Here is a 26,354-nt window from a genome sequence, read left to right on the forward strand (position 1 = left end):
TGAGCCGAAATCAGGAGTCACAGAGCCACCCAGGCTCGTCCCCATAGTGTTTGTTTTTTTAAGATGTTGGTGGTTTTTTGTTTTTTTTTTAGGATTTATTTTTAGGGAGTGGGCACTCGTGTGAGGGTGCATGTGCAAGTGGGAGGGGCAGAGGGAGAGGAAAGAAGCCGACTCCCCTCTGAGCGCGGAGCCCTGCATGGGGCTCGATCCCATGACCCTGAGATCAAGACCTGAGCTGAAACCAGGATTGGATGCTCACCCGGGCGCCCCGTGTCTTGTTTTTTAAATTGCATACATCCTTATTTTAACTTACTTGCTTTTAAGTGAGCAGTGTGCCCAGCATGGGGCTTATTAAATTCATCACTCCGAGATCAAGAGTTGCATGCTCTACCACTCAGCCAGCCGGGTACCCCTCCATAGTGTGTGGGTTTTTTTGTTTTTTTTTTAATAAGGGTGTTGTACACTTGTTAACATGTTCAGATGTGCAGAGAGGTGTTTTAGAGGAACCCAAGAGATTACAACCACTTTTAACTTGGTTTGAGGGTTAGAGCAGGGCAAGAGACCTTTGTGTACTATGTGAAAATATACCACCTGGAGGAATTACTTTTTCAGTTAAAAAGGTAACCACCCTTCCCCCCAACTCCTTAAAAATAATTGTTGATCTTATAGATAGTTCATATTAAAATATTTGATAACCAGTGGAAGAGGTCCTTCTGCCCTGAAGAATGAAGGGCATTTTGGAGTAGCCATATTTGAAGGAGGGCAGTCTGTCAGGGCATAGTCAGCATGTGAAATGCATATACGTACTCGTTCCAGAACTCCGCTGTTGGGAACATATCTTAGGGATATGTGCAGATGAGTACACAGAAAAGATGCTCGTTGCAAATTTTTTTTTTTAAAGGGAGAAGAGGCTGTAATGAAACTATTAATGGAGAACTGGTTGTATAAATTGTGCTATCACACGGTGGAATGTTGCTTTATAAAGCTAAGAGGAAGATACCTCTGGGTGTTAGGGAGGGATATTTTACCTTAAAAAGTTTCTTCAGTGGCTTTAAGATATAATTCATGTGCCATACAATTTACCCCACCTTTAAATTTTTCTTTTCTTTTGTTTTTCTAAAGTAGGCTCCATACTCAGCGTGGAGCCCTTAAGTTTTTAATTTATATATATCAGTAGTGTTGGGATGTACATGGGTTACTCTGATGAGTAAAGTAATTAAAAGTGGCCTGACTTTAAAAAACCAGGCTAAAAGAACTTTTTGTCTCCTTACTTTTACAGAGTAAACTTTAATGGAAAAATAAAGACTTTTCTCAAAATACAGATTTGTTAAGTTAGTTTGATGAAAATCGGTTTTTAAATCTTTTTGGCAGGTAATGCATGTTCACTGTGGGAGATTTCCACAGGTCTAAAAGGCTCTGGTAAAAAGTCTCCCCTTTCCATGTAACCAGCCATCCAGTAGCTCTCTCTGGAGGTCAGTTTCATTTTTTAAAGATAGCTGATGCACGATGAAGAAATATATTTATCAGAAAGCTAGCTGTGATTTTTTGTATCAAAATGGTCATTTTGAGAAGTAGAAAACTCTTCAGAAACATTTTGGTCAGATGTGGTCAGTGGACTGACTCTTGATAATCCTGACCTGCTGCTGCCCCCCCCCCCCCGCCCCCAACCCCTGAGCTGCTGTTGGTTCTGGGCTCCTGGCCTTCCGTGAGGCCCCTGCACTGTCCAAGGCCCAGGCCCTGGACCAGCAGCTCCCAGGCATCCCTCTTGAGGTTGGTTTCTGGAAGGGCTGCAGTGCGGTCATCACTGTTGGGAAATGGGCATAGGTTTCGTTGTCACAGGTTGTAAACCATCACTAATCCATGATTGGTTCTGGTTTTTCTTAGTAGCATATTCTGTAGCTCACCAGGTGTTTTGGTAGAATCTCCATTATTGGTTATAACTCTGTTAGGTGGGCCCACCATTTACCAGAGTTTCAGGAAGTGCCTTAAGCCTGATGTTATTTGCCAGTATTAATGGAGGCAGCACCATGTGGTGCTGGCAGAGTAGTTGGACCCCTTGTAGTGGTCCGGCCAGGGGGACACCTGACCTCAAACTCAGAACGTTTGTTTTAATGTTGAAAAGCTTATCGAATATATTAAAGCTGACAAGCATTTGAGTTATATTTTAAACCATTTTTGTTATACAAGGGGTGTATATATATATTTTTAGAACAGATTCTTGTAATCGGGTCAGTAGGAAAGCTTTGCACACTAGATGGTCCTGCTAAGACATCCATGCCTTTTGTTTGTTTTTTTATAAAAGAAAAACCTTGCTAAAACTTGGGTTTTTAGTTGATTTATTAATTCATGATATATTGGTTTAAAATAAATGTATCTTTACAGAAGGCGTCATTAAGATCTTTTTTGTTTAAGATTTTATTTATTTATTTGAGATAGAGAGTGAGAGGGAGAAGCAGGCTCCCCACGGAGCAGGGAGCCCGATGTGGGGCTCGATCCCAGGACCCCGGGATCATGACCTGAGCCCAAGGCAGACAGCTTAACCGACTGAGCCACCCAGGCGCCCCTATTGTTAAGATCTATTTTCATAATCAGTTGCTGAATTTATAGATTGACATTTGACTTTTAGCAGATCTTCTGCAAGAGCTCATCAGCCCTTTTTATAAATTTAAAATATTTAAGCAATTTGTAAGAAGTTGTCCTACAAGGACATTTGCGTGTGTATGAGAAGACTTGAGATGTTCATTGCATCGTTTTGAATTAGTGAAAAAGTGAAAATACCCAAGTACTTTTTTTTTTTTAAAGATTTATTTATTTATTTGACAGAGAGACACAGCGAGAGAGGGAACACAAGCAGGGGGAGTGGGAGAGGGAGAAGCAGGCTTCCTGCCGAGCAAGGAGCCCAATGCGGGGCTCAATCCCAGGAGCCTGGGATCATGACCTGAGCCGAAGGCAGACGCTCAACGGCTGAGCCACCCAGGCGCCCAAGTACGTTTGTTTTTAGAGGAGCTAAATAGTCATGTTATAGTGAAATGAAATACTGCACAGCTGAAGAAGACAGATGTATAATATACATTGATGTGAAGAAGAAAAAATGGAAACTTACCAAACTGTCTTGTTTGGTTGGAATAAAAATTGAGTGCTTAGGTGTGCATTTTAATGCAGTTTTAAAAAATATATACCAAATTTTTATTTTTTTATTTTTTTATTTGATAGAGACACAGCAAGAGAGGGAACACAAGCAGGGGGAGTGGGAGAGGGAGAAGCAGGCTTCCCGCTGAGCAGGGAGCCCAATGCGGGGCTCAGTCCCAGCACTCCGGGATCGTGACCTGAGCTGAAGGCAAGACGCTTAATGACTGAGCCACCCAGGCGCCCCTATACACCAAAATCCTAAGTGATTTTTTTTTTTTTTTTTTTTTGGAGAAAGCACTCAGGAGCCAGGGGTGGGGGCAGGGAGGGAGAGAGAATCCTAAGCAGGCTCCACACCCAGCACTGAGCTAGATCTCACGACCCTGAGATCATGACCTGAGCTGAAATCAGGAGTCAGATGTCTCACTGACTGAACCACCCAGGGGCCCCATTAAGTGATTATTTCTTGTGGGAGGGGAGAAGAAGAAACTATATTTTCTGTATCATGTGAAGTTATCAGGTTCTGTTAGCTAACATAATAATAGGCAGAAATGAAAATGTAAAAATATTTCTGCCTTATGATTTATTTTTACAAATCTCTAGCCTTAGGAAGTAATTAGAAATACAAGCAGACGTTGGTACACAAATGTGTTTATGGTAGGATTGTTTATAACATTGAAAAATTGGACACAGCGGAAATGTTCAAGAAGAGAGAAATGAGTTAGTAAATTATGATTTACTCCTGTCATAGACTGCCCTCGAAACTTTACAGAATCTTAATGACAAAATTGTGGTGATACCTCAAGCAAGACAAAGGTACAAAATTGTGTGTACTAGAGAGTTCACCTCTAGATTTTTTTTTTTTGTGGTCTTACTGAAGATACACTACTTGGAGAATTGGTAGACCTGGCCTTTAAAATGTGGACTGTGCTCTCCCCTCCTTGGAGGCAGTCCCTTACTATTTCAGATTTATTTATTTATTATTTTTGTTTATCTATTTATTAGATTTTATTTACTTGTCAGAGCACAAGCAGGGGGAGCGGCAGGCAGAGGGAGAAGCAGACTCCCTGCTGAGCAGGGAGCCCGGATGTGGGACTTGATCCCAGGACCCTGAGATCATGACCTGAGCCGAAGGCAGACGCTCAACCAACTGAGCAACCCAGGCGTCCCTGTTTTTTTTATTTTTTAAAGATTTTATTTATTTACCTGACAGAGAGAGACACAGTGAGAAGGGGAACACAAGCAGGGGGAGTGGGAAAGGGAGAAGCAGGCTTCCCGCAGAGCAGAGAGCCCGATGCGGGGCTGGATCCCACCACCCTGGGATCATGACCTGAGCCGAAGGCAGACGCTCAACAACTGAGACACCCAGGCGCCCCCCCTTACTATTTCAAATGCAGGGATGCAGACACTTATTTAAAACTAACAACTTGCTGCCTTTTTTTTTTTTTTAATTTAAATAATCTCTATACCCAACGTTGGGCTCAAACTCGTGACCCTGAGATCAAGAGTCACGAGCTCTTCCGACTGAACCAGCCCAGGCCCCCCAACAGCAGCAGCTTGCTTCTTACTTGTCACAAGCTGACCTTGGTTGGTTAGGGTTTAGCAGAGTGTTGAAGAGCAGTTGCTGGAAGCCTGTGTCACACTGTCAGTTCAAGGATTGGTTCTGGGTCAGAATTCTGAGGCTCTGCTGGCAAAAAGGATGTAGGGAGTTGTGTTCATAGAGCAGTTTAAAGCTATGATTACATAGACTATTTTTCTATTAAAAAAAAAAAAGACTAAGGCGGCCTGGGCTAAGCGTCTGCCTTCGGCTCAGGTCATGATCCCAGGGTCCTGGCATCAAGTCCCGCATCGGGGTTATTCCCCTCCCCCCTGCTCCTGATCTCTCTCAAATAAATAAATAAAATCTAAAAAAAAAAAAGACTAAGAAAGGTTGATTTGCCAGGGATTGATTGATTTGAGAGAGAGAGAGAGAGATTGCATACCTGCAAGGGAGGGAAGATGCAGAGGGAGAGAGAGAATCTCAAGTCGACTCCCCACCAAGCACAGAGCCCAACGCAGGGCCCAATCTCAAGACCCTGAGATCATGACCTCAGCCGAGACCAAGAGTTGGATGCTTAACCAACTGAGCCACCCAGGTGTCCCACCAGGAAGGTTTTTTTTTTTAAACTTATTATGGAGAATCTCAAATATCAAAAGTGGATATAATCTTAAGATGAATTTCCTTGTACCCATCACTTAGCGTTGGGAGCGATCATTCCACAGCCAGCTGGGTTTCATCTTCCCACAGCTTCTCACAGATCTCCAAACAAACCGCACACATCTCACTTTATGTGTAAATATTTCAGCATTGCCATTGCCATGTGTGTTGAGATCTGGTATCATACTTGGTGGTGACAGAATCTACTTGGCATGTTTTTAAAAATGTGTTAAGGAAAAGTTCTAAAGATCTAGAAGTGAACAGGATATTATAATGAAATTTCTGGATTCTGTCTCCCAGTTTCCAGTGATTATTGACATGAAGACTCTTGTTTCATCTTTATCCTTGTGTTTCCCCACTGGATTTTTTTTTAAAGATTTTATTTATTTGACAGAGAAAGAGACAGCCAGAGAGAGAACACAAGCAGGGGGGCAGGAGAGGGAGAAGCAGGCTTCCTACAGAGCAGAGATCCCGATGCGGGGCTCTATCCCAGGACCCTGGGATCATGACCTGAGCTGAGGGCAGATGCCCAACCATCTGAGCCATCCAAGCACCCCTGGATTTTTTTTTTTTAAGATTATATTTTTCTCCCCCCCCCCTTTTTTTTTTTAAGATTTTCTTTATTTGGGATACAGAGTGAGAGCTGGGAGACAGGGAGAAGGAGAAGCAGACTTCCCGCTGAGCAAGGAGCCTGATGTGGGGCTCAATCCCAGGACTCTGGGATCAGAACCTGAGCCAAAGGGAGACGCTCAACTGACTGAGCCACCCAGGTGCCCCCAAAAATATAATCTTAAGGGGCGCCTGAGAGGCTCAGTCAGTTGAGCGTCTGCCTTTGGCTCAGGTCATGATCTCCAGGTCCTAGGATGGAGCCCCATGTCCAGCTCCCTGCTCAGCAGAGACTTTGCTTCTCCCTTTCCTTGTGCCCCTCCCCCCAGCTAATGCTCGATTTCTCTCTCTCAAGTAAATAAGATCTTTATTTTTAAGTAGTATCTATACCCAACATGGGGCTCAAACCCGCAACCCTGAGATCAAGAGTCACATGCTCCACTAACTGAGCCAAGCAGACATGTGCCCCCCTGCCCCGATTACTTTTTATAGCTACAAGGTAGAAGTTCATCTGTAAATATGTAAATAGTACATCTAGAATTTGAGGACTTACTAAAAACAGTCATCTTTAAAAATAATTTCCTAGCATCTGATAGAGTTCACATTTCCCAGATTACTTCAGAAAGGATTCTTTTATAGTTTTATTTCTTTGACTCAGGATTCAAAATAAGGGCCAAACGTTAGAATGCTTTGTAAATCTTTTTAAATCTATTTGTTTGAAGAAACTAATTTTTTTTTAGAAGTCTCATACCCTGGATTTTGCTGATTATAGCCTCATGATGTCTTTTTTAACATGATCCCCCTTGTCTTTGAAATTCTTAGGAGTTAGAGCTGGAGGCTTGATCATCAGATTTAAGTTTTTCTTTTGTGATGGGAACATTTCAGAGGCAGAGCTTGCACCTGCTCATGTATCACCTCAACCAGCACCGTTGTTGAAGGCAGCCTTGACCTGTTGAAGGTCAGGGTCCCCTTGAGCCTTTGACCTGATGCTTTAAGCAGCACTTCAGGATTGTTGCCTAGATGAGTTATTTCACTGAGGTTGCAGCATCTCTTAACTAACATAAAAACCTGTATAACTTTCACTTGGATCAGAATTTACCAGTAAAGAAGGTACATGTGAAACCTCTCTCCTGCTCTGTTCTTCAGTCATCTGGTTGCCTCTAGAAGTAACCAGTGTTTCTGTGTGCTTTAGAGTTTATGTGGATACCTGAGGCAGACAGAATGTCTGTATTCCTTTTTTTTTCTTTTACACAAGTGGTAATTTGTACACCTGTTCTAACCTCACCCTTCCTTTTTTTGTTTAACTTTTTAGTGTATCTTTGTGTAGAGTTCCTTATTCCTTTTTGTGGCTTCACAGCATTCCAGACGATGGATATCTTCTTTATATGACCAGTCCCCTGTTGATGATCATGGTGCTGCATTACACATTGCCCTTGTTTGCATGTATGCATTGTTTGCATGTATGCAGGGGAGATTCCTAGATGCAGAACTGTTGGATCAGAGGGGTATCTGGGGTTTTGATGGTACCATGGTGTTATCCAGCGGAGCGAATGCTCCCAACAGCAGTGTAGAAGAGTTCCCATCTTCACATCTTTGCTAACAGTGAGTAACCATATTTTGGGGTCTTTGCCAGTCAGAGTTATAGAAAGGTATTTCTTTGTGGAGGTGTTGCCTGCCTAGCCCCTTGGCTTGAGCTTGGTGGGTGGAACCGCTGGTGTTTTATCTAGGAGAAGGTGCCTCCCTGTCCTCACCGTTGGCTCCTTCTAGCCTAACACAGCCTCGGCCTGATCATGCCAAGTCCTGGCCTTGGCTTCCTGAAAGTGTTTTATCCAGAAATTCCCTAGGAAAGAGTATATAATGTGTGCTACTAAGTAATCTGTATAAATAACATTTCAAGTTTCTCAACTTGAACACTGGCAAACAGCGATATTAACATGTATATTTAACCTGTGAAAAAGTTACAGAAAAGTACAATTTCTTTAGTGTCCACATATTGAAAATATAAAGAACTGATTGTTTTTAACTCAGTAAAAATACAGTTAACTTTTTCCCCAAATTGTCTTGGTTTGTGATGTTTTATTTACAGGTTTCTGAAACTACACATTATATCAACTAATTTCCAGACTATCTTTAATACACCAAATGAAACTAGTTCTGAATACACCTACTTTTTCCGTCTACAGATGTACAGTAGAATAGTTACATTGACTAAGTCAGATGATGTCCTGGGTTAGAACCCCTTTGTGACCTTGGGCAAGTTATTTTAACTTTTTCTGTACATCTATGAACTGGGCTGGTGGTGACTGTCTCAGAGTTGTACACATTGAGTGTAGGGACTTTGGAGCCAAACCATAAGGGTCCTTGTACCCTGATGTCATCACTTAGTAGTGTGGAAACTGTACCTCAGTTTCTTCATCTGGGAAATGGAGACCTTCCATTTTCCGTGTGGCGCTTGAAGGCCTGTGTGGACATGCAGCACAGGGGGCACGTGTGTGCTGTGACCAGTCTCCTTGATAGCCCGTCTCAGGCTCAGATTCCTGGCCAGTGTCATTTCTGCTGGGCTGGCAACACTGGGACTAGCACCGCACAGTCCTGAGTGTGGACGAACAGCCTCCAGCAGCAGTGAGACTCACGTGCCTCCTGTGTGCCGGCGCTGTGCTCAGGCATCCCCAGTCGTCCATGTTTCATCAGACCACGCTTAAGTTGTAGAGCTTGGGTGACTTTCCAGTAAATGGTAGGTTGTGATTAGGACTTAATTTTTAGACTTGAATACCCTTTTTTTTTTTTTTTAAGATTTTATTTATTTGAGAGAGAGAAAGCATGAGCGGGGATAGAGGGTGCAGAGGGAGAGGGAGAAGCAGGCTCCCCACTGAGCAGGGGGCCCCAATGCGGGGCTCGATCCCAGGACCCCGGGATCATGACCTGAGCCGAAGGCAGATGTGTAACTCACTGAGCCACCCAGGCGCCCTGACTTGAATACCTTTTAAAAAAAAAAATTATTTAAACCTCTCCTCTTTGATATATTTTAGGACTCAATCTGAAATTGACCAGCACATTGAACAGGAGAAGGGGCAGTAGAACAGAGTGCCATCTTTTTTAAGATTGTTATTTTTTATTATTTGAGAGAGATCATGAGCGAGGGAGAGGGAGAAGCAGGCTCCCCACTGAGCAGGGAGCCCAATGAGGGACTTGATCCCAGGACCCTCAGATCGTGACCTGAGCCAAAGGCAGACGCTTCACCGACAGAGCCACCCAGCCACCTCCAGAGTGCCATCTTTTAAAGAATGTGGCAGTTAAAAGATGTCTCTGTGGTCTGCCTATTCTGTGTTGTGAAGTTACCATTTAGTTTTTAGCTTATCAGATGTCTGAGTCTGTAGCTGATTTGGGTTCTGCTGAAGCTGCTGCCAGTTGCTTTGGTCAGGGTGTCCCATGTCACCCACTTGACTTCAACCCTGATGAGTGGATTTGTGGGTCTGTCTCAGGTGTGAAATCACTCTGGGTAGATAACAGAAGGACTCTGCACCATAGACTCAGTACCTCTGTGTGGGTGAGCCTGGGGCATATGAGGGTGGTCTTCTAGGATCCATTGTCCCTCACAGGAGGCATGTGACCTGTATCAGCTTGCCGGCACCTTGATCCTGGTGAGTTATCACTGTCAGCAGGATTGTCAACTCTGTGTCTTTCCAAGAAGTATGGTGCATGCAGACAAATGCTGATTATTTGTTTTCCTGATTGATTTGAACATAGAAATGTTTATCAGGGAATATTTGGATGTCCAACAACAGGAAAGAGGTCCTGAATTCCAAAATTATGGAGTGAAATTGGGAGTTGGCCTCAGTGGGTGATTATGCTTTAGCCTTTCTCCAGCACCCTCTGGGGCTTGGCACTGTCACAGAGCCTATTCTCTGTCTTGACCTATTTCCAAGTATGCATTTATTTGAAAAGAGTATTTAAGATTTCAGGAGGAGACCCTAACCCTGTTGTCCATTCCAGTGTCACACTGATCCTCGTAGAGTGCTTGCTTTTTTTTTTTTTCTTTTAAATTTGACAGAGAGAGACACAGCGAGAGAGGGAACACAAGCAGGGGGAGTGGGAGAGGGAGAAGCAGGCTTCCCGCTGAGCAGGGAGCCTGATGCGGGGCTCGATCCCAGGGTCCTGGGATCATGACCTGAGCCGAAGGCAGACACTTAACGACTGAGCCACCCAGGGGCCCCCATAGAGTGCTTTCTTAACAGCTGACTTGCTCTCTCTGGCCTTCTTTGGACAGAGGGACATAGATTACCACCACTTGGTCTGTTGGCGTAACCTTCATCTGTTTTATATCATCTCCACCCAAAGTTGTTTCTTCTGTATTTTTTGGTGATAGATCACATGATGCAGTCCTGTCATCCTGTGCTAAACTCCCTTGCTGTCACACTTAACACAATGCCAGCATTTGCAAGTGCACTAGCGGGTGTAACTTAGGAGGTGCTGCTTGGTAGTCACTGGGCATAGCCTGGCAGATATCCTAGTTGTAGGTCTATCTGAGGTTATGCTGGGGCCTTTGACTCGTCCTGGCAAATTAACTGCCTAACACACTGAGAAGCAGCTCATTAGTGTTTTCGTGTTTCCCCCACAAGTGTTTTCGGAGTGAGCGGGTAGATTTCTAGAGTTCCTTTCCCTTTATCTCTTTGGGGAAGTAGCTACCAGTTCTCCTACTACTTTAGACAGGCAATAACGACCCGTGCTCACAGCTCTCAGTAATATTTGTTCTATTGTTTTGTTTTGAGGTGGAAGGGGGATCTCTACCCTCAGAACATGGGGGAATAATATTTACGTGGCTCACACAGACCAGTGAGTACATCATCCGCACCCCCCACAGCTCACCAGAAGAGGGCCTCCGATACTAGTCTCAGTCCAGCATTTGCTTCCCCACAGAAAACGCTACTAATTGTGGCCAAAAAAAAACCCGGGAAATGTTATCGAGGGATGGGGGTCCTTTTACAACTTTTAGGAACAAATAGATCAGATGAGAAGACAATGCTTCTGAATGATGACTTGGTTTAACGTGATTATGGATGTGCTGTAGTGTAGTTCAAGGTCTTCCCACTGAACTTACAGGCTTTAGGAAACCAACCCAGGAGTGTATGTCCTATTGAACTGATGGGTTCCAAGACCTTGCTCGTAACTGATCATAGCTCTCTGCTTCTCCTGAGCTAGGCGATGGATCACTTGGAGTCCTTTATTGCTGAGTGTGATCGGAGAACTGAGCTTGCCAAGAAGCGGCTGGCAGAGACCCAAGAGGAGATCAGTGCAGAAGTTTCTGCAAAGGTATGCCTGAGAGACTTTCTCCTCCGAGCTGTGTGTGCAAATCAGTGTCTGGTAAAAACCAGCCTGTCAACAGGCTAACAGCTTACCATTAGCACTGACTCTGCGTCTTTGGGGTGGACAGTCCTTGCTGCCTCAGTGCTTCTCAGTAAGGAGAGAAGGCTGTCAGCAAGCTCTCTGCCCCAGGAGCTGCCTCTGTCTCTCCCCCAGTTTTTTTTTTTTTTTTTAACACCCCCAGATAAAACAGGAAATGGAGACAGTTGGGAAATGGTTAGACTGTGGTACAGCTGTCCTGAAGAATGAAGAAGATAGATCTGTGTGTCATTGGCCTATCAGCACATCCTTCTTCTGTTCCCCGATTTTGAGTGCAGCTGATGAGTCTCTTCAGTGTCTTTTCCTCTCAGTTTTATAAAAGCATTGCTTAGGATATGTGTAGTTGCTACCTTATTTCTAGAATTAAATCCCAAATGATTAGGCATTTTGCTTACGGTACAAGTTTATGCATTTAATCCTGGACATCTTATGGCCCCTACTGAGAAGGTTGAGTTGTGATAGAAGACATGAGAAGAGACAGCCTAGAAAGTGACCACCATGATGACCCTGGCCACCATGTTGGAAGTGACAGGCATGCTGCTCCTCCTGGAATGCAACACGCAGGTTTAGTTTAAGGTCAGAGTCTCAGCGATGCCAGTTAAGATGTCAGAATTGTTACAGTTTGCTTGTGATCCTGCGAGGATCTTGGCTATTCCATTTAATTTTGGTAGAACAGAGAAGTCCAGCAAGAGAAACACTCATTGTCTCTGTGTTAAGATCTTTTGGTTTTAGATGTCTGCTTACCTGATTGTCTTCTTTCAGGCAGAAAAAGTACATGAGTTGAATGAAGAAATAGGAAAACTTCTTGCTAAAGCTGAGCAACTGGGAGCTGAGGGAAATGTGGATGAATCCCAGAAGATTCTTATGGAAGTGGAGAAAGTCCGTGCAAAGAAAAAAGAAGCTGAGGTTGGTGGGGAAATGTCTTCAAGAAAGAGGAAACGTAGTAACCCCTAAATGTTGACTGTTTGGGCTAAAATTAAACTATTCCATTTTTTTAATATTGGGAAGAAGTTGGAAATAGGGTGCTCTGTGGACAGGGTTGTAGGATTTAGAGTCTGCGCATACTTGGGTTTGTACCTTTGCTCTGTCCCCTGTAACCCTAGTGTGACATCAGACCCGTCACTTGCCAGCCCTGAGCATAACATCCATATGCAGAGCGCAGTCCTGAGCGTTGAAGAGTCACTAGAGTGGTGTCGTTTACTCTCTGGTCCTCTGGCTCCGTAGGGGTTTGCTGGGTTGTGGTGGTCACTCAGCTGGTGTGAGTGGGCCAGAGGGGTAGTGCAGATTGCCCTAAAGAACAAAACCTGCGTGTTCTTGGTGACACTGCATCTCAGGTAGAGAACCTGTGCAGATTGAGGGTAGCATCCAAGTGGTGTCAGCTAGGGTACCAGACCAGTTAGGACACACTGGCAGGGTGGTGGAGAAACTGAGTCAGGGACTCAGTGTTTGTATTCTTGACAGCCATTTTCTTCCAAATTATTTTATCCATTAGATATTCTCTGGCTCTCAAGTCCTTACCACTGGAACTGGAAATGGCTCACATAGGCTTTGAGAATGGTGGGAATAGTAGAGTCAGAGGGAGGCAGGGATGGTTGTATTCCCGGAGTAAATGCTTGTTAAGGTCCAGCTGTGTGCCAGATAGTTTTAAGTTGTTTTTCTTTTTTCTTTTTAAAAATTTTATTTAGAGGGCGCCTGGGTGGCTCAGATGGTTAAGTGTCTGCCTTCGGCTCAGGTCATGATCCTAGAGTCCTGGGATCGAGTCCCGCATCAGGCTCCCTGCTCTGTGGTGAGCCTGCTTCTCCCTCTCCCTCTGCCTTTCTCTCTCTCTCTCTCTCTGACTCTCGTGAATAAATAAATAAAACATTTAAAAAAAATAAAAAATGTTTTTTTTTTTATTAGCAGAGCAAGAGAGAGCATGAGCAGGTGGGGGAGGTGGGGGAAGGCAGAGGGAAGGGAAAAAGCAGACTTCCTGCCGAACAGGGAGCCCAACACGTGGCTCAATCCCAGGACCCTGGGATCATGACCTGAGCCGAAGGCAGATGCTTAACCCACTGAGCCAGCCAGGCACCCCAGATAGTTTTTAGTTGTAAGCACACCAGAGGAGGCCCTCCTCATAGAGACTGTGCTCGAGTTGTCAGGGCATACAGACAGAAGGGTATGTGAACAGATGAATAAGATTTGTTCACATGAAGATAGGTGCTCAAAAGAAATGGGGTCTGAGTTTGAGAGTGACTTTGTGTTGTCAGGGGTCTCTAGGTGGAGTGATGCTGGAAGTGCCCTTAGCTGAGACCCACAGGCTGAGAAGGTTATTAAGAGTGATGGGGTCAGGGAGCCTGGGCAGAGATGAGGAGATGAAATGTAGTTGCCCCCCTGGTGCAGTCTCTCTGTGGTTACCTCTGTACCCCTGGTTCGGCATGGTGCTTAACACACAGTAGGAGCTCAGGAATGATTAACTGAATGCATGAGTGGTGCCCAGGGCCTGTGAGTGCTAGAGTGATGCTCACTGAGGCGGTGGTAAGTACAGAGAGCAGAAGGGTTACTCAGGATGGGGCCGTGCTAGGATTGGGGTCAGCAGCATGTATCTGTCGGAGGATGGTGCTGAGATACTGCTTCATACCCCTGGTAGAACATCATCCCCTTCAGTGACGTCCGTAGCTAATATAGTCCATTCTTGAACACGAGAGGGAAAAGAATTGACAATGATGTTTTGTATGTAAAACGTATTCGCGCTGTAAGACAGATGGGGTCGGGAATGTGACAGCTGCCGGGGATGTTTAAAGTGGCATTGCCATGGAAGTGTGACTTGGTAAAGTTCCGAACAGTGTTCCCTGGTTTAGAGAGTAATTCCATTTCTGGGAAATTGGGTGTATATTTAAATTTTGCGTTTTGCACAGTATTTAAATCCCTCAACTTCTATTATAATATAAGTCATGTATATAAGTCCTTAACATAGAATCTAAACTCTTTTCTACTGAAGTGGAAAATACATGTTTATGTGTAGAACAGAGTCAGGCTCCTTGGGTTGCTGACTGCTGTACCAGAAAGGCCAGAGAGGAGGGAAGCTCTGTTGCTTCTTAGTGCACCCTGATGCCCAGCCCTTCATGCTTCCAAGAGCAGAACAGACACCAGAAATCCCTGGGATGGCTCAGAGATTTGTATGTGGCTGTAAATGATTGTAGATGAGGGGTTCATCATGTCTTTAGACAGCCCAGACAGGAGCAGGATGTGGGATGCATGGGTGTTCGTGCCCAGGACTCGGAGCATCCTTACCCCAGCCATTGTCCTCCATATCCCCATCACTGAGAGTGCCCCCAGGAGGCAGCACCACTTCCTTAAAACCACTGGGCAAGACAGGATGGTGTTGGGGAGGCCTCCACCATGCTGATCTCTGGTGGTGTGGCACCCGTGAGTTCCTTTCTGCTCTCAGCAGGCAAGGGTGTTCAGTAGTCTCAAGAAATAATACAGAGAGATCCCATGTGCCCTTTATCCAGTTTCCCCTGGTGATAACATCTTGAAAAACCATAGCACGATATAATAGGATGTTGACAGTCACGATACGGAACATCCATCACCACTAAGATCCCTCCCGTGACCCTTCTGTAGCCACGTCCACTTCTCTGACCCCTGGCAATTACAAATCTCCTGCATCTCTATATTGTAGTCATTTTAAGAATGTTATGTAAATGGAGTCATACAGTACCGTACCCTTTCGAGACTGTTGTATTTGTTTTGTTTTGTTTTCCACTCAGCATGATTAGGGTTTACTTTGAAAGAAATTAGAAGGCGGTAGTTGAAGTTTCAAAATTACAGAAAGGGATAGATTATCACAAATATTCATGGGTCCACCATATTTGTCATTTTTGCCTAAGGATTTTGGTTTTGTTTTTTCTCTTTAATAAAAGCTGTAGCACACCATAATGGAAATTCAGGTTCCCAGTGCTTCCCTCTCCAGTCCCCTCCTGTCCCTCCTGTCACTAATGCAGACATTAGTGTGCCTTCCATTCTGTCTTTACCCTTTATTACATGTGTGTGCTGCCCATAAACTGTGTGCTTGCCTGCGCGTTTGTGCGCGTGTGCGCTTTGTGCTTTTAAAAAAATCCCCCATAAATGCTGTGTATGTCTTTCTCGCTTGCATTATTCACACACCAGTTTTTGAGGTTTCTGCTTGTTGCTATGTACAACTTCCTTCAGTTTCTTGCTGTAGGGTTCTGTTCCATGAACGTGTGACTATCTTTTGGTAGTTTTCTAGCGTATTAGTGGTTTCTCATCTTCACACACCGTTCACAGAAAGTATCCTTGCTGGCACATGTATGAGTGTGTTCTAGGACACACACCCGGAAGAGTTCCTGGAAACGGCACACACCTGTCTGGCTTTTTTTTTTTTTTTTTTTTTTTTTTTTATTCATGAGAGACAGACAGAGGCAGAGGGAGAAGCAGGCTGCCAAGGAGCAGGGAGCCTGATGCGGGACTTGATCCCAGGACTCTGGGATCATGACCTGAGCTGAAGGCAGACGCTTAACCATCTGAGCCACCCAGGCACCCCTGTCTGGCTTTCACAGATAATTCAGCTGCACTTCCTGTGGGTTGCGCCAACGTACATAGTATCCTACCAATAGTGTATGAGAGTGCATCTTTGTTTATGTCTTTGCCAGTTTCGTGAGTGATGTGGTATTTTAATCTGCATTTGCCAGGGAATTTTGAATGTGTGAATTAATGGAATATCCCTTTTTTTTTAATTTTTAAAAAAGATTTTATTTATTTGAGATGGAGTGTGCACAAGGGGGGTGAAGGGCAGAGGGAGAAGCAGACCCCCCCTCCCCCCCCGCTGAGCGGGGACCCCATTGTGGGGCTCGATCCCGGGACTCCGGGATCATGACCCAAGCCAATGGCAGACACTTAACCAACTGAGCTACCCAGGCTCCCCTTTTTAAAATTTTTTAAAAGATTTTATTTATTTGTCAGAGAGAGAGAGGGCATGCACACAAGCAGGGGGAGCGTCCGGCAGAGGGAGAAGCAGGCTCCCCACTGAGCAAGGAGCCCGATGTGGGACTTGATCCCAGGACCCTAAGATCATGACCTGAGCGAAAGGCAGAGGGTTAACCAACTGAGCCACCCAGGCATCCCGTGGAAGATCGCTTTAAAAAAGACCAGTGACTGTTGGAATGCATTTCTTTTTTCTTTCTTTCTTTTTTAAGGTTTTTTTTTTATTCATTTGAGAGAGAGAGACAGAGCCCAAGCAGGGGGAGAGGCAGAGGGAGAGGGAGAAGCAGACTCCCCATTGAGCCAGCCTGGAGCCTGATGTGGGGCTCGATCCTAGGACCTGGAGATCATGACCTGAGCTGAAGACAGATGTTTAATATTAACATCTGAGCCACCCAGGCGCCCCGTGGAATGCCATTTCTTAAACCTGGGTCTTAGAGGCGGGTTTTGACTTTGCCACCAGCACCAGGAACCATGTCTTATTACTTCATTTCTTCTGTATTTCATCCATTCTGACTGGAGTGGCTGCCGGGGGTGGGGGGGGGTGTTTTGCTTGTTCTGTCGGACACATTCTTTTTTGAAGAGAGTGTCTACTGTATTTGTCCATCCAAATTTTAGCTTTTAGGGCAGAGTTGGCATATAGCTTCCTAGACGTTGGGACAGTCTCCATGAGTGGCTCTTGTTTGTTTATTTGGTTTGGTTTTTGTGCTTTGTTTTTTTGAGGGCCCCTTTTGAAGAGTCTCCCTTGTTCCTGTGGTCCTCCTAGAGCTCTCCACTGTGTGTAACTGAGACCTGCCTTTCCTGCTGGCCTTTGAGAACAGACAGCATCCTGCTTGTTTGAGAATTTTGAATGTTCCTTATTGCTTTGAAATCATGATTGTTCATTTCGTAAATAAGCAATGGAAATAGAGTCAGTTACAAATATCTGAAGCTTGTCAATGATCCATTTTTTGTTTATTTAAAAGTCACCTCTATAGTCCCTTCAAATATTTACATTTTGGGGGTTGACTGTTTAGTTGTGGTTCTGTGTACTTCATTTTCATTGCTCTGTTCCCACTGTCCAGGAAGAATACAGAAATTCCATGCCTGCATCCAGTTTTCAACAGCAGAAGCTGCGTGTCTGTGAGGTCTGTTCGGCCTACCTTGGTCTCCACGACAATGACCGTCGTCTTGCGGACCACTTCGGGGGCAAGTTACACTTGGGGTTCATTCAGATCCGAGAGAAGCTTGATCAGTTGAGGGTACGTTAATATGTGGTTTCTGGAGAAACCCAAGAAGTGATGTCTTCGTGTTAACTTCTAGAAAACCTTGTGTTTTGATCTTTTTTTTAAGATTTTATTTATTGAGAGAGAGTGTGCAGAAATGGGGGCGGGGCAGAAGGACAAGCACACTCCCCGCTGAGCAGGGAGCCTGCCGTGGGGCTCACTCCCAGGATCCTGAGACCATGACGCCACTTGAGACACTTAACTGACTGAGCCACCCAGGCACCATTTTCATCTTTTCTAAGAACATGTCTTTGAGTTTTATAGTGAAATATTTAGATTTTATCACCTCATTCACCCAAGAGAACAAAGGTCTCAGAATCCAAAGCGATTAGTCTGCACTTGTTTGCAGGAAAAAAATGCAGAGTCTAGTCCTCTGGTACAGAGAGCTCTCGCACACCTCTGAAATAACTTTTGGTTGGAGATGGGAAGAGCCAGTAGTCTCATTTTTCTCCTTCGGCAGAGGCGGATGCATGGAGAGTGGTTAGGCTAGACAGAAGATCATACTTCCTGGCCCTTGCCTTTGAGTCTCCTCGGAAGGACGAGAACATGGTGGAGTTTTTTGGATAGCACTGCTTCACCACTGCCCACCTTTGTCTCTTCCTCAAGGCTCTTCAGTTTCCTGGGTTAAACTCTAAAACTTTCTTTGGGTCTGGAACGCTTAGAAGGATGGGTGAGCATGTTTCAGATACTTTGAATTATTTTTCAGACTGGTGGAGTCCTCCCTGCTGTGTGCAGGGACCACTAGGTTGGGGTGCTGGGAACTATGCAGGTCTTCCCTCCAGACACATGAAATTTGGTGGAAAGACGCATGGCACTTGACTGGGACACTGCAGCAATCAAGGTGGAGGGCCTTGTGTGCCCCTAGAAGGAGCAAGGGGCAGAGCCCTGCACGTGAGGAGGGGTTGCCAGTAGGTGAGGTGTGAACTTGGCACTGGGAGTGGAGCTGGGGTGGCAGCCACTGGTCTTAACACAGTTCGCTCCTGTGCTCCCAATAGAATTTTGGAAAGTGATACACTCTGTTACACATTTCTTCTTCTTTTTTTTTTTTAAATTTATTTATTTGAGAGGAGCATGCGCGTGAGCAGGGGGAGGGGCAGAGGGAGAGAGAGAATCAAGAGAGAATCCCCAAGTAAACTCTCCACTGAGCACAGAGCCCAGAGATCATGACCTGAGCCAGAGTCAGATGCTTAATGAACTGAACCACCCAGGCATCCCTTCCATTTCTCCTTTAAATTGTATTTCCATTTCATAGCACCCCATAATTTAGTTTTGATTTTTTTTTTTAAGATTTTATTTATTTGACAGAGACACAGCAAGAGGGGGAACACAAGCAGGGGGAGAGGGAGAGGGAGAACCAGGCTTCCCGCCGAGCAGGGAGCCTGATGGGGGGTCTCAGTCCCACGACCCTGAGACCATGACCTGAGCCGAAGACTGAGCCACCCAGGTGTCCCTAGTTTTGATATTTTTTTAAACCTGAAAGCCTTTTATTTTTTTTTTTAACACATATTTCTCCAACAGAGATGAGATTGTATTGGAATTTTTTCCCCTGAAACTTTAAGAACAAGTTTTTGTTTTTTTGAAGATTTTATTTTTCAGTAATCATTACATGCAACATGGGACTCAAACTTAAAACCCCAAGATCAAGAGCCACATGCTGTACTGGCTGAGCCAGCCAGGCGCACCTCTAAAGAACTTAGTATTAACTAGATCAAGAAGGCATGCTTTATCTTTGCAGTGTGAGTTGTACGTAGTTGACCAAAACAACACAAATATATTACAGCTTTTGATAATGGCTGTTAAACTAACAACTGAAAACATGTTTGGAAGTGCACCTCTAAACAGTCAGGAGGGTGACAGTTCTGGGCCCTAACCAGAGATGGCTTCACTTACAGTGGTCCCAGAGGTGCTCACACCTCCAGGCCACACACCCAGGTAATAGTGAGGCAAGGCCTTCTTTCTTAGGGGTGGAAGGACAGTGTGTAGGAAGTAGAGAGGTTTGTGAAGGAGTTAATACCAGACCATAGCCCTGTACTCAGTCACATCCTCTTTAGGAGGAGTCTGCATGTAAGTTGAGGGGCTGAAACTCCCATCCTTAACCCTAATGTGTCCATCCTTGTGTGCCTGCTCAGGTCCAAGACAAGTGAAGCCAGGGGTGGAGAGCCAGAGGCTCCAGATAGGAGGGCTCTCGCACCTTGTGAGTGCTTTGAGGAGGATAGCTGGCCCCTCTCCCTCAGGCCTTGCTATACCCTTTTGTTCAGGGGCCTGACTGCAGTTTTCACTGAGATACAGGGTTATCCTTCGTGACCCTTTGTCTCCCTGGCCCTACTTTACTCCCCCTTAGGGCTTCATTCCATCAGCAGAGAGGGGGGGACATCAAAAGGCTTTGGGTTGAGGGCGCCTGGGTGGCTCAGTTGGTTAAGCGACTGCCTTCGGCTCAGGTCATGATCCTGGAGTCCCGGGAACGAGTCCCACATCGGGCTCCCTGCTCAGTGGGGAGTCTGCTTCTCCCTCTGACCCTCTTCCCTCTCGTGCTCTCTATCTCTCATTCTCTCTCTCTCAAATAAATAAATAAAATCTTTAAAAAAAAAAAAAGGCTTTGGGTTGATATGGGGGTGGGGGTATGTAGACTGGACTTAGTGCTTTGAGCTAAGCTGTGTCAGTAGTGTTCCACAGTGGAATTTCTCCCGGCCTCCTCCACTCTGTTGCATTGTCTTTTCTGTTGTGTTCACCATCGAGCCTGATGAGCCAAGTATTGAGCTTGGTGTTGAAAGCCAGTTGTGGGAGTCCTTGGCTTTCTCATTCGGTAGAGCATGGGACTCTTGGTCTTGGGGCTGTAAGTTTCAGCCCCACGGTGGGTGTAGAGATTACTTAAAATACTAAAGCAAGCAAGCAAACAGGAAAGCCAGCCGGTTGTGGAGTGTTCACGGTCTACCTTCCTTGGCCTGCTGTCCCCACCAAGGCTGGGTCTCAAGTCAGGGTAGCACTCAGCACTCGAAGGACAGGCTGCTCCTGGGCAGCAGGATAGGTTTGGTCAGACATGTGGTTTTTTACAGTGAAGTGTGTGGAATCTCCTTTGGGTAAAAAACTATCTGGATTGGTGTGAATCAAAAGATCAGTTTCTGTGCCTTAGAACCATAGCACCTCTTAGAATATGCAGTTTGTCACCGAATTTCTAAGATGTATTTATAAAAGCGTTGCTTTCGTGTATTTTCTATTAAGAATCTTTAAAGGTGATAATGTTCCTGTTTCCTAAGAGTTTTTTTTTAGATTTCTAAATTACTAATATTGAGATCGTGTAAAAGTGCTTTTTTCTTTTTTAAGATTTTATTTATTTATTTTTTTAAAGATTTTATTCCTTTATTTGAGAGAGAGAGAATGAGGGAGAAAGCACATGAGAGGGGGGAGGGTCAGAGGGAGAAGCAGACTCCCCGCTGAGCAGGGAGCCCGATGCGGGACTCGATCCAGGGACTCCAGGATCATGACCTGAGCCGAAGGCAGTCGCTTAACCAACTGAGCCACCCAGGCGCCCAAGATTTTATTTATTTATTTGATAGAGAGAGACACAGCGAGAGAGGGAACACAAGCAGGGGGAGCGGGAGAGGGAGAAGCAGACTTCCCGCCGAGCAGGGAGCCCGATGTGGGGCTCGATCCCAGGACCCTGAGATCATGACCTGAGCCGAAAGCAGATGCTTGGGCGCCCCATAAAAGTGCTTTGTTAAACAACATTCATACTCTAGTTGGTATAACTTTTTCTTCTCTCATTTTCCAACTCTTTGTTTATTTAGAAAACTGTGGCTGAAAAGCAGGAGAAGAGAAATCAGGATCGACTGAGGAGGAGAGAGGAGAGAGAGCGGGAGGAGCGACTGAGCAGGAGGTGAGTCCACAGTACGCACATGCCCAAAGAGACCCTGCTCCTTCCTTGCAGTCTGGCTTGTAGCAATTGAGGTCTGCTACGGACCTACGTGGCCCTTAAAAGAAAAATGAGCAGACATGCAGCCTTCAGAAGAGCGGGATTTTGGCTGGCCTGGGAGGAGCGCTGTGTGGTGCGGACAGTCATCCGAAGCTGCACATGCAGCTGTGGCAACCTCGCTCATACCTTGGAAGGTGTAGGGGAGGCTGAGCAGTAGGAGCAGGAGAGGAACCTTCTGTGCCCTGACCCGCCTAATGGGTCCTGGGGACGCAGCACTCAGCCAACAAGTTGGGCAGGAGCTGACACCCTCTGGAGCTGGGGCATGCTCTGTCAAACAGCCATACTTGCTGAAGGGAAAATCTGTCCGGGAAGGGCCTTAGGTCTGAGCAGACTCTGGAGTTGACTGAGGGTTGTCGGGCTCTGCTGAGAACGAGCGTAGGTGGTAAGGGTGGAAGCAGCAAGAGTCCCAGTGAAGGAGGTGCCAGTTGACAGGGTGAGCGGGGTCTCAGTGTGTTGTGGGGATAGAGCTGTTAAGATTTCCTGGTGTAAGGTTGTGAGGCAAGCAAAGGGGGAACAGAGCTGGCCTCATGGTTTCAGGCCTGGAGCTGCCACTTAGGGGATGGAGAACACTGGGAGCAGTGTACTAGGGTGAAGGGGGGGGTGGTGGGCAGTAGAATTTGGCTCTGGCCATACTCAGTTTGAGATGCTTAGGAGACGTGGTCAGAGTTCAGGGAAAAGGCTGGAGCCAGGACCCCACTGTCATGGGGTGCAGCTCACTGTCTTTGAAAGACCCAGAAGCTGGGCTTTCCTGGAGGAATTAGTGTATAATTCAGAAACAACAAGTAAGTGTTTATTGTATTTATTGTGCTTCTTTTCATTACTAACCGATTTTGATTGTAAAGAGACTCAAACAAAAACAAAATAGATTCAAACAGTATAAAAATGTATTAAGCAAAACACATAAGGCATCCCTAATTTCAGTTTTGGATGACGAAGTTTCTATAAAGCTATTTTTGTCTTTTGTGGGTTTTGTTTTGTTTTTAAGAGTTTACTTATGGGACACCTGGGTGGCTCAGTCAGTTAAGCGTCTGCCTTCAGCTCGGGTTGTGATCGCAGGGTTCTGGGATCGAGTCCCACATTGGGCTCCTTGATCAGCGGGAAGCCTGCTTCTCCCTCTGTCTGCTGCTCCCCCTGCTTGTGTGTGCATACACACACACACTCTCTATCTCTCTCTCTGACAAATAAATAAAATCATGAAGATTTTATTTATTTTAAAGAGCAAGAGAGCATGAGAGCATGAGCAGGGGGAGGGGTAGAGGGAGAAGCAGACTCCTCATTGAGCTGGGAGCCTGATACTCAATCCCAGGACTCTGAGATCATGACCTGAGCCAAAGGCAGACTCTTAACCATCTGAGCCACCCAGGTGCCCCAATTTGGGGGTTTTATTTTAAGATTTTATTATTCTTTATTTGACAGAGAGTACAAGCCGGGGGCATAGGAGAGGGAGAAACAGGCTCTCCGCTAAGCAGGGAGCTCGACGTGGGGCCCGATCCAAGTACCCTGGGATCATGACCCAAGCTGAAGGCAGATGCCCAACACACTGAGCCACGGAGGCACCCCTATTTCGTTTTTTAAAGATTTATTTATTTGAGAGAGACAGAGCGTGGGCGGGGGGGGGCAAAGGGAAGGAAATCCTCAAGCAGACTCCCTGCTGAGTGGAGCCTTATGCAGGGCTCCGTCCTAGGACCCTGAGATCATGACCCGAGCCGAAATCAAGAGTCAGAAACTTAACAGACGAGCCACCCAGGTATCCCTATAAAACCATTTTTGAATGAGTACTATAGTAATTATCCTTATTTTGGTATGTTTGATTGGTTTATAAAATTTCTTAGAATTCCTAGGACAAAGGAATTTAAATTAGTAGGTGTTGGAAAAATTGCTTTACAAAAAACTTTCAGATCATCCTTTAGATGCATGTTGTGTGAACATCTTCTGTCACATCCCCCTCAGCACATTTTGCTAGTTACTTTGTTAATTTTTGCTGTAGAACAGGGTGTAAAATGAGAACTCATTGTATCGTGTATTTCTTGGATTGCTGGTTGGTTATATAGGTCTCAGGGAGGTCATGTGACCCTCACCTAGCAGTGACCCTGTGTCTGGAACTTGAGGCTTTGGCTTTGCTTTAACTTTGGTGTCCTTTGGTGACTTTAGATCCTGTCCAGCCTTGCATCCGCTGTGTGACAGTCTGCATAGCTGTGCAGGTGACTTCGATGAGCTAGTTGTTGAACTCAGAGTGTAGCATTTGACCCCTGGGGTTTGGGGGCTGGCCTCATGCTGTGGGCATTGACACTTGGAGCTGTGGGCCTGAGAATGGGTGAGCCGACTCGGTGGAAAGCCAGCACTCCTTCAGCTCGTGGACCGTGGGGCGGGCTGTTTGGGGGAAATTGCTCATCCTTTTTTTCTCTTTGTCTTTTTTCTTTTTTCGTTTTAGGTCTGGATCAAGAACCAGAGATAGAAGGAGGTAGGTTTCCAGGTCCATTAACATGTTCTCAGATGCCCTTTTTTCCACCCACATTTTTTGTCTTTTTTTCTCCCCCCACATTTTTTTTTTCTTTTTTAAGATTTATTTATGGGAGAGAGAGAGTGTGTGCATGCATGCACATGCAGCAGTGGGGAGCACAGGGAGAGGGAGAGAGCCCCAAGCTACATGCTGCCCTATGCGTGTAGCTTGACGTGGACCTCAATCTCATGACCCTGAGATCACAACGTGAGCCGAAACCAAGAGTCACTTAACTGACTGAGCCCCCCCAGGCACCCCTCCACATGCATTTTTCCTTATTAGTTAACTTTTATAGCCTCACACTTGTTTTCTGGTGGGCAGGGCTGGTGAGGGACCAAGCTCAGGCCCTATCCATCTGTTGCCAGGTTGGTTGGGGCTTAGTGCAGCAGAGGAATCCACTGTAAATGAGAGGGGAAGTCAGAAGGTACTGCTGAGGCCTGTGGGGTGGCAGGTGTTTCCTGGCGAGGTGTTTTGTGGAAGCATCAGCGGGAGGGGGCCATAATTCTGAATTGATGGAACTGTTGTGGACCCCAGTTGTAAATTTGTAGAAGGGTAGGGGAGATGCCAGTGAAACATCTAGCAGAACTTCTTGTGAGAGAAGGGCCATTGGCAGGGGGCATCATGGCCTTCAGAGCCTTCTGCTTGTCTGCTGCAGGTCACGCTCCCGGGATCGGCGTCGCAGGAGGTCCAGATCTACCTCCAGGGAGCGACGAAAGTCGTCCCGATCCCGGTCCCGAGACAGACACCGGCGCCACCGCAGCCGTTCCCGCAGCCACAGCCGGGGCCACCGCCGGGCTTCCAGGGACCGGAGTGCGAAATACAAGTAACTACTCTGACTCCTTCAGTAGCTGCAACCAGGAGTGAGCCCCTTCTCTTTGTGTTCCCAGGGTCTTCTGGGGGTCCATCGCTGGGGCCTGTTGGCCATGCCTGGTCGGGATGGGTCTGGGGCTTTTGCTCAGGAGCCTGGCTGGGCATCTCTGGAACTGAGTGTTGGAGCCTTGAGGAGTCGTGAATGGGGCCCAGCGCATAGGGAGCTGTAAGCTCGAGCAGCAGGTGGATTCAGGGCTGGGACAAGTTGAGAGGCTGTGGAGGTGGTTACACAGGCAGAGCTCCCTCGTGACCTGCCACATGCTCAGTGTCCCCTCAGTACACAGAGCCCCTGAGATTTGCTTTCTGACCAGGCCCTGCTTACCTCTGTTGTGGTTTTCTTAAGGAAAAACAGCCCAAAAAACATTCATACTGACACTTTGAGGTAAGCGCTGTGAGCACCTTTGTGTGCTTGATTATAGCCTTTTTTCCACTGTTTATGTAATGGATCATACTCCACATGTACACTTTGTGGTCCTTTGCTTCACTCACGTTATAGCAAAAGCCTACCCTGTTAGGAGAAATCTTTACAAATGTCACTTTTGAGTGGCTGCCTGAACACTCCCTTGTAGTGGCTTGGGCACTAGACGGCTGCCCTCTGCCTGCCAAGGGCTTCCCCGGGCGTGCTGTGTCTTGGTCTTACCTGAGCTGATGTTGAGGGTCCAAGTAGCCAGTGCTCAAGGAGTCAGCCAGAAGAGGGATGCTGGCCTCCTCCGAGCCTCTGATTCTCATTTCCCAGGTTCTCCAGAGAACGGGCACCAAGGGAGGAGTCCTGGGAGCATGGGCGCAGTGAGCGAGGGGCTGCTGACTGGAGGCTGGAGAGCTCCAATGGGAAGACAACTTCGCGGAGGTCAGAGGAAAAGGAGGCTGGTGAAATCTGAACCTGCATCCGGGCCTGTAAATAGTCTGATAAACATTCAACACAGCCTAAAGTTACTCTTTATATTTGCTGAATACAACTCATCTTTTGTAGTTTACAATTTCTATTGTTTTGGAGCTCGCTGTGAATTTCTAGCGATGTACAGAGTTGCTCCTGTGTTCTGGGGTTCTGTTGAGTAGGAATAAATAAATCTGACAGACGGCCTCCTTACTGCTGCGGTGGGGTCTCTGCTGTCCTGCTGTGCTCTAGGGACTTCACCGTGGCCTCCCACAGCGGGTGGCACACTGGATGTTCTCGGTGAGCAAGCTCACCCTCAGAAATTGTGACTTAATGTTAGACTCCCTTTGACTGTTGGCATCCGAAATGCCTGCTGCCCTGCCCTGACTGTCTGGGGTGCAATGTGCTGTCTGCTTGCTGGGCTGCACAGCTCCACCCCTTAGTGCAGACCACAGCAGGCTCCCCTGGGGAGGAGGGAGGTGCCCCATTCCACATCCACTTCTTTAGGAAGGGCTGCCCGTCTAGTCTGCTGTTAGCGCAGCCTCAGCCTGGCTACAGTGAACCAC

At 46.2% G+C, this 26,354-nt stretch overlaps 1 protein-coding gene across 3 annotated transcripts in view; it reads left to right on the forward strand.

Moving 5' to 3' along the window:
* LUC7L (LUC7 like) overlaps window positions 1-26,001 on the forward strand; it is a 36,224-nt gene extending 10,223 nt beyond the window's left edge. For 2 of the 3 annotated variants that reach the window (XM_025878172.2, XM_025878169.2), the window contains 7 exons: window positions 11,129-11,239; window positions 12,092-12,235; window positions 17,374-17,550; window positions 21,360-21,448; window positions 23,976-24,005; window positions 24,700-24,867; window positions 25,651-26,001. In XM_025878172.2, coding sequence (XP_025733957.1) covers window positions 11,129-11,239; window positions 12,092-12,235; window positions 17,374-17,550; window positions 21,360-21,448; window positions 23,976-24,005; window positions 24,700-24,867; window positions 25,651-25,792 — 861 coding nt within the window. In that variant the 3' untranslated portion in view covers window positions 25,793-26,001. Of the gene's footprint in view, window positions 1-11,128; window positions 11,240-12,091; window positions 12,236-17,373; window positions 17,551-21,359; window positions 21,449-23,975; window positions 24,006-24,699; window positions 24,905-25,650 lie in introns of all 3 variants that reach the window. The other variant, XM_025878170.2, reaches the window with a different exon arrangement.
* The last annotated feature ends 353 nt before the right edge of the window (window positions 26,002-26,354 follow it).

Source organism: Callorhinus ursinus, unplaced genomic scaffold (assembly GCF_003265705.2).
Source record: "Callorhinus ursinus isolate GAN/ISIS: 27379988/994484 unplaced genomic scaffold, GSC_fseal_2.0 scaffold13, whole genome shotgun sequence".
In the NCBI taxonomy this organism is placed as follows: domain Eukaryota; kingdom Metazoa; phylum Chordata; class Mammalia; order Carnivora; family Otariidae; genus Callorhinus; species Callorhinus ursinus.